At 47.5% G+C, this 8,196-nt stretch overlaps 1 protein-coding gene across 1 annotated transcript; it reads right to left on the bottom strand.

Annotated features, from left to right (window-relative positions):
- Nucleotides 1-470: 470 nt before the first annotated feature.
- LOC105388692 (VWFA and cache domain-containing protein CG16868) lies at nt 471-5,139 on the bottom strand. The gene has a single exon (XM_038119097.2). The coding sequence runs from the start codon at nt 4,835-4,837 to the stop codon at nt 1,325-1,327; it is 3,513 nt and encodes a 1,170-aa protein (XP_037975025.2). The 5' UTR covers nt 4,838-5,139; the 3' UTR covers nt 471-1,324.
- Nucleotides 5,140-8,196: the final 3,057 nt, after the last annotated feature.

Here is an 8,196-nt window from a genome sequence, read left to right as displayed (position 1 = left end):
GCAATTTTTAGCTGTTCTGGAAAAACATTCTGTTCCAAACAGTTATTGAAAAAGGTACTGAGTGGCCCTGCTAAGATATCTATATTATTCTTTATAACCGTAATTGGAATTTCGTCATGACCAACTGACGTTTTTGTTTCCATTTCTTTAACAATTTTTGAAATATCTTGTGGAGTTGTAAGTCTTGGGTTTATATTACCTGCAATGCGGTTTGTATTTTTTTCTAAAATTGATATAGAGTCATCTAAGTTTCCATGCGAATTAACGTTACTCTTATCGAATTCACTTGAAAGTATGTTAGCCACTTCAGTTGGATTTTCTATAATTTTGTTGCTGTACTTTTGCCGAGTCGCAGAAAGCTGAAAGGGACTTCAGGCTAATGTCGACCTTGTGTGGTAAAGTGAGTTCGAGGTGGTGAGTGAGTTCTATTCCTACAAAATAAAGAAGTAGAAATAAAAGCTGAATATTTTAGTACGTATGTACCTACGTTTATTAATAAAAGTTGTACACAATATAAAATGTACAGGTAGGTAAATGCAACACGAAAGTCAGTCTTACATAAAATACAGCAGGCACGTTAAACATAAAAAGTATAAATCTTACAACTAGACTTTTTAAATGTACTTACACTTATTAAATTGACTCGGATATTGAATTTATTTATCCTCGATTTGATAGATAACATAAAATAATGATAGTCGTTTGAAGACTTCGAGATAGTTAAAGCGATTCGAAGATTTGCTTGAGTAAAAGTCAATCATATAAAATTTCAGTTTGGTTACAAAACTCTAGTACCTTTAGACATGGCCTATACATTTGCAAATCTCCCGGAAGACAATCATTTTCACAACAAAACTAATAAATATTTAATAATGTACCTAAAGCTTGAGGTCTATTAATTACTGGTAAATGAAAATTAATAAAATTATTCTATTCATTACATTATTATGGTCACTGAGGGCTATTTGTAACTTTTCAGTCACGTAAATATCTATCTCTAACAAAACTACATTTGGTCGAGCAGCATTGTCTTATAATTATTAACATAAATTGAATTAAGTACCTATAAGTACTCGAATCTAATGGCAGCTTAAAATTTTATGGCGTTTCGTCACGATAATCCTACAACTAACTTATCTATTTACACAACCAATAGACGGCAGTGACATCCAACTCTAGGACAGATATAAAAATAAGTACAATTTACCATAATATTACTGGACAAGTCCGAACATGCTACAACAAAGCTATTCTATGAATATAATAAATACAATAGTTATCAAAATAAAACTACACGTTGTGGCGAATCATTGTGAGGTGGTGGCTAGACCGTGGGCGCGGGCGGCAGCTCGGCCAGCGCCTCCATGTGCCGGTGCACGGTGACGGGCGCCAGCACGCGCGTGTCGGGCGCGGGGGCGGGGGCGGCGCGCGGGGCGGCGGGGGGCGCGGCGCGGCGCGGCAGCGGGCACGACGCCTCCGAGCGCGTGTCGTCGCTGAGCGCCGCCGGGTCGCCGCCGCCCGGCGCCGTGGCCTCCGAGTCCTCGTGCGGCGTCATGGTGCTGTAGCCGTGGTCGCTGCCGGCCGCCCGCGCGCGCCGCACGCCGCTCACCACGCGGTACGGGGACACCGGCGCCGGCAGCAGCCGCTCCCGTCCCGCGCCCCCCGCCCCGCTCTCCGACGCACCCGCGCCCGCCGCCGGCGCCGAGCCCGAACCCCACGTGTCGCCGCCCGCGTACTGCGGCGCCGCGCCTTCCTCCGCCGCCGCGCCGCCCTGCCGGTAGCAGTAGGCGGCCACGGCGCACACCAGCCCCGCCGTCACCAGGCAGCCCACCACCGGGCCCAGCGCCGAGTGCGCGGCGGGCGGCGCGTTCCCGCCCCCGCCGTACGGCGTCACGGCGCCCAGCACGCCGCCGAAGCACAGCTCCTGGGGCGCGCAGTACGGAGCCGCGAGCGGGGAGCGCGCCTCGCCCTGCGCCGCGCACCACTCGCACCCCACGGCGCCCAGGCAGTCCGCGCGCGACGCGAGCTCGCCGCACGCCCAGTCCACGCACGCCGGCAGCCCCTCCGCGAACTTGTGGAAGTGTGTGGCCTTGTGCGCGGCGGCCTCGGCGGGCGCGGGGCAGGGCGCGGGCGCGGGCCCGGCCGCCTCGCCGCACGCCGGCGCCGCGCACTCGCACGGACACTCGCACTCCGCCTGCTCCATGCGGCGGCAGTTGAGGCAGGCGCGGTCCAGCATGCTGCAGGGACAGAAGGCGCCGGCGCTGCAGCTGGCGTTGACCAGCGCCACCAGCGCGTCGGCGCCCGGCACGGCGGCCACGGAGTAGTGCAGGCAGTGCTCGCCCGCCACGGCGTTGCTCACGGCGTGCTCCAGCGACGTGTTGAAGCTGTAGTAGCGCTGCGTGGCGCGCTCGTGCGCCGCGAGGCAGCGCCGCTTGGTGACGAGCTGGCGGTGCAGCAGCAGGTCCACGGCCAGCAGCGGCTCGCGGTGCGTGACGTGCAGGCGCTCCGCGGGGCCGCGCGCCAGCAGCGCCGGGTGCGCCAGCAGGTAGCCGCGCGCGTCCAGCAGCAGGCAGCGCAGGCCCGGCGCGCCGCACGCGGGCTGCAGCCGCTCCAGCAGGCGCTGCAGGAAGCCCAGCGGCACGTCCATGGCCAGCACGGCGGGCGGCGCGCGCCACGACAGCGTCACCACATAGCCCGCGCCGCCCGCGTCCAGCGCCGGCGGGGCCAGCTGCAGGCGGCCGGGGCGCGCGCGCGCGGCGGCGTGCCACGTGCGCCGCACCGGCTCGTACTCGGGCTCCAGCAGCGTGCCGGGGAACATGGCCAGCACGCCGCTGTCGCTGGCCGCGTAGCGCCGCACCACGTAGCGAGCGTAAGGGCCGCTGAGCTGCCGGCGCCGGTAGTAGGCGAGCAGCGCGTTGAGCGCCGCGGCGTCGCGCTGCACGTCGTCGCGCAGGCCGGGGTTGGCCAGCAGCCCGCGTGCCACGCTGCGCAGGTAGGCGAGGCAGTTGCGCAGGTAGGGCTCGCCTAGGCCGCCACCTGCGCCGCGCAGGTACGCGAAGGGAGTCACGAAGCTGGAGGGGCTGAGGAACACGGTGCCCTGGTCCAGCGTGGCCATCTGGCGGAAGTGTCGGCACAGCGTCCCGTCGCGCGGAGGGAACAGGTCCAGGCGGTGGTACAGGATGTCGGAGTCGCGGCGCGTCAGGAAGGCGGGCTCGGGCGCCGCCGCCGCCTCCGCCACCTCGGACACCACGCACGCCACGTACAGCCGCGCCGCCCAGCGCCAGGAGTAGCTGATAGTTTTGTTTGATAAGCTATCGAATTTCGTCAGTTTCCCTTGGCTGTCTGTTAGCATTTGTCCAATCACATTATCAATGAACTCAAAATTCTCAATATTTTTGAGTTTAGAGAACTTTATCTTTTCAGTGGTAAGCTCTGGTCTAGGAAAATGAGTGTGCATTATGACAGTTCCAGCAAAATCAATCACAAAGGCTCTTCTTTCTATGGTAGTCTGTCTGAAGTATATGATATCTTCAGCAAGATCACTCCAATACATGTCTACACCGAGAACACCTCCAGATGTTGGAATTACTAGGCTTACTATGAAATCTCGTTCTGTGGCCTCCCAAATAGGCTCCATGAGCATGAGTTGGTTCTTTTCATAATTCTGAGGCATCAGGGAAATGAATGCCGAGGCCACCTGCCCCACCACTCCACTGTCATTAATGTGTACTCTCATTAGGGAGTGACTTTTAGAATGATTGTGCCACTTATCAAAGTGAAGAATTTCAAGTGAACTACTAAGATCTTCAGAACCCTCATTTATGACTCCAATGGCAAGTTTTATTGTATCATCTTCTTTAATTGGATATGGAAACATTTTAGGCCAACTTTCATCAGTTAACACCTTGGTATCTGTCAGGAATACTATGAGTTTATGAGTTGGAAGTTGATTTTTGGTAAGCAACATTTGCAGTTCTTCATTGATGGTGCTGTGTGGTAGACTGGTCTGAGTATTATCTATAGTCATAAGATAATCCTTGAGTTTAAGCTTGTTACTGTCTGTTGCATGACCAATGTCTGAAAAGCCTCCAACGCTACAGGAATCTTCAAACTTGACAAAATCGGATATATTTGTAATTTTGAGAGCAAATACATCTGATGCCTGCATGGCATGGGATATTTCCTTTACAATGTTCACTGTGTATTGTATGGCTTTTTCTCCAACACTGTTGTCAATAATGAAAATCACTAGTTTCGGGTCTGGATTTACTATTTTATGGTAGAGGTATCGCAAGTTAGATTGTGGCATTGCAGTACATTCCTTGTCAGTGGCATAGTCAATGTGTGATAAGAAATACTGCCTTTTTATTTTGATATCGTTAGCACCATCTTTGTCTTCTAAATCTACTGAAGGAGGTGTTGATGTCAAATTGTCATGAAAATCTATATTTTTAAATATTGTTGACTTATTTATACCTTTGTATGGACATGGAGTTGTATATGTAGATGAATTACTGTTGGACAATGTACTATTCAAGTCCTTGAGGATGTTTGTGGCTGAAGTGAGCTTGTTGGCCAGCTTTTCAGAGATGCTAGAGAGGATCTCTTCATCTGTGGGCTCTGGGCTAGCCTTGTGCTGCGGCTTGGCCTCGAACTGCGCCGCGAACTCGGCGCCCAGCTCCTGCTGCACCAGCTCGCGGAACGTGCTGCCCAGGTCTTGAGCCAGCTTCAACACCATCCTCTTGTTTTCACACCGGTAGTCATCGGCAGTACAGTTGTCACTTTGCGCGTTAACTTTGTATAAAACCAAAATAAACAAAGCGAGTAGCTGCTTCATCTTGATCCACTAAGCACTTCCAGATATTTATTTATATTTTAACACAGGATACATAGGATAAACACAAACGATGCTTATCATCACCACTGTACATCGTATCTCGTTTGGCGATTCGTTAATGTATGTTATGTTGATCTGACTACATTTATGATAAACTGGAAGGCAGGCAAAAAGCCTATTTCAGTGTTTATTGACTAAAAGCAAGTCATAATAGTACAAATAAAAAGAAATATTGTAGAGTAATAAAACCAAAACAGACAGGCGGAAACGCAAACCTCGCGTTTGTTTTTTTTTAAACGATGTTGCCAGAGTGGAAAATAACTCGTCTCCTTCTAGTCCTTCTTCTAAGCAATTTTTAAAGATACGAATACGGTGCGGTCGGGCGGGTGGTGTCTACCCTTCTTTACTATGTTCCTTATTGTTCCGTACTAGTTGGTTATACCTATTACCTATATAGTAGTGGCCTAACCACCAACCAATGTTGTTAATATCTGATTAGACAATCGACAGTAACCATCTACCCAACTGCAAGCAAGTGTACTTACCTAACTAGTTACTTATATGGATAAGGCCAAGCCTGCCTCATATTATATCTACCAAACTACCTAACTACTCCACCTATGTCACAAGTGTATCACTTAGGCATAACCTGCAACATTCTGTATTGCGTCTATCATTAAATCATCAGCCTGCGGTAATAAAGAGGGGTACCCATGATAAACAGTAGGTACATAGTTAGTTAAGTATTTGTTTACCTGATGATCTCTGCCGCCGCGCCGGTCTACCTTTTCATTAACGCCATGCATCGCCAGCCGTCGTATCACTCGTGCTTAGTAGCCGAATAGAGTGCTACGAACAACAAAATGGAAGAGAACCTACCTACCTATCTATCGATTCGTGCTATCACGTTTTTCGATTTGTTGTGAAAAAAATGCATGAGAGTAGGTAGGTAATCCTAGGTGTTTAAACTCATATTAGAAATGGAATAGGCTCTAGATAGGTATAAGGTAGCGGTATCCGGCTACCGTGATAGCACGTTGCGGCGCATGTGTCAATCACTCATCGAGCGAGCCGGGCGAAGCGTCATCAACTCGTGAACGTGTTTGGTTTGTTTCAGCCGGTTCTAATTCAGGAGTGCATTACTAATGCCTCTGCCCTGCCCCCTTCTATAGTAACAGTAGGGCTGTGCCTGAACTCTAAATAGAAGGATTCAGTATAGTTATACGTTTGTAAAAAACACACACTTTTTTAGTTACACTAGAATGTTACATATCGAATTAAGAGGGTGGTGCAGTCAAGTCCGCGTTGTTCTATTAGATGTCTAAATTATCATGTGACTGCTACTTTTAGGGCGTGTTTCAAAATATCTGGATAATGGCTACCTGTGGGATAAAAGACATGTTGTCACTATCTAAAACATAATAAAATATATGACATAATGTCTTTTTTCCCACCGGCTACAGTTAGATTATCCCGACATTGTGAAACAGGGACTTAGTTTAAAGGTAAATGGGTTAGCAGATAGTAAGCTATTCATATAAAAAAAAACCGTTATAGTTAGGTAAGTAATTAACTTAATAAGTTACTTATACCTAAATACGGAAAATAGTTCTTACGTAAAAAAAACAAATCATAGTTAATAAGTATACCTATAAGTAGTAGTAACTATTATTTACCTATAAGTAGTTTTTTTTTTGCACTCCCATACAATTTACTCCCTGTACCTCCTGTAGGTTGACTGGTAGAAAATGCTTTTAGCATTAAGTCCACCTAATTGTACATAATTACTTTTGTATATTGTGCAATGAAGAATAAATAAATAAACTATATTAGGTATTATTACCGATCTTAAATTCTCGTACTTTATTAAGTAGGTACTTACTTTTAAAAAACTCGCATCTCTTAGCCCTATAGTTTTACGCGTACCTTAAATCTCACGTGCAGCACCGCGCCACCGTGCCATGTAGGGCTTCGCCCTCCTCTCTCTCCTCAGTAGGACAGTACATGTAAGTACTTAGCAACAGAAGATCCACTTGAGGTATTGGGGTCGATGCCGCGACTTGCGACTCATGACGTCTCTACCTAGGCTGTTGCATCAGTCTATTCTATCTAGAACAGGTTTTACTCACCCTAACTAGGTGTTTTCACATTTACTCCATCTGAAGAGCATAGACATAAAAAAGAAAAATATAACATACCTACATATTACAGTTAAGTAACAATATCACATCTGCTCATGATAGGTACTGGGTAAAATCTCGTATCATTCTAATCAGCAATCCGCGAAAGCAAATTGGAGTTCCTGAAAAACGTGCTTCATCTGGCTTCAGGCAAGGTGATCGCAGGAAGGACAAGGCTGGCGGATATCGAATGTCATTGTCAGCGCAGCGTCAGCGGGTTGGCGGACTTCACGCGGAAGTGTCAACTTGAACCCTCCTCGATCAACCTTCACCGGCAGACGAACGAATGTGATTAGTTTTGGGGTGACCATGCATAGCATGAATAAACTACAGTGACCATCGATGTAACTAACTTTAAGTACTAAATAAAAATATAATAAATTACCAACATCCGAATAATTTAATCGGAGCTACTTACTTACTAAGGGAAAAATGACGAGCGGCTCTTGTTTTCGAAGACATTGCGCGAATTCGCCAGATCTAGGTACAAAGATAGTAATGTACTTAATGTTGACGAGATGGTGGAGGCTGTGGCTACTCGACACTTTAGTGGATAGGTACTGTGATATGACTACCCTACCCCTTGGTACCCACTACCTAATCAACACATTAATACACTTACAAAATGTTTATTTAACTAAAAGCTGTTAAAAATGGTTATTCCCCGATATTGCTACATTTTTAGTCATCGTTCCCTCCTCGTCTCACCCCACGCTCCCCACTGAGCGGATAATCCATCCAAGCACTAACTACGTCCAACAAGTTAGCCGGTGTGTGGTACAAGGTACAAGAGTATTGTTCTTCTTTTTAGCAACCAACAGTGTATAGTACACATAGAGCTCATCGAGCATTGCGGACTCGGGTTAGAGCTGCACTTAATATAGGGTTTGGCACCGTTGTGAATGGATAATACTTAAAAGTACCAGTCGGATTAGAAGCAAGTCGATGACTGCCCGGATTGTGCCGGACATACCAAAAGTTCAGTGAAGGAGGCTCCTATCCTATATCCTAGTCATACAATGCATTCAAAATTAATGTGACTAAGTACCTACATAACATAGACTAAGTTAAGTATAGTTAGTTTTTCATATAATTTCTTCAGGGATTGTTAGGAACATTCATCGCATCGTCATCATAGATCGGTGTACAACTTTGGAAGTTGTAGTTAATAAGTACAAC

This window comes from Plutella xylostella, chromosome 12, assembly GCF_932276165.1.
Source record: "Plutella xylostella chromosome 12, ilPluXylo3.1, whole genome shotgun sequence".
Lineage (NCBI taxonomy): Eukaryota > Metazoa > Arthropoda > Insecta > Lepidoptera > Plutellidae > Plutella > Plutella xylostella.
Note: the sequence above shows the minus strand (reverse complement) of the source record. Positions and strands in the feature narration are given on the sequence as shown.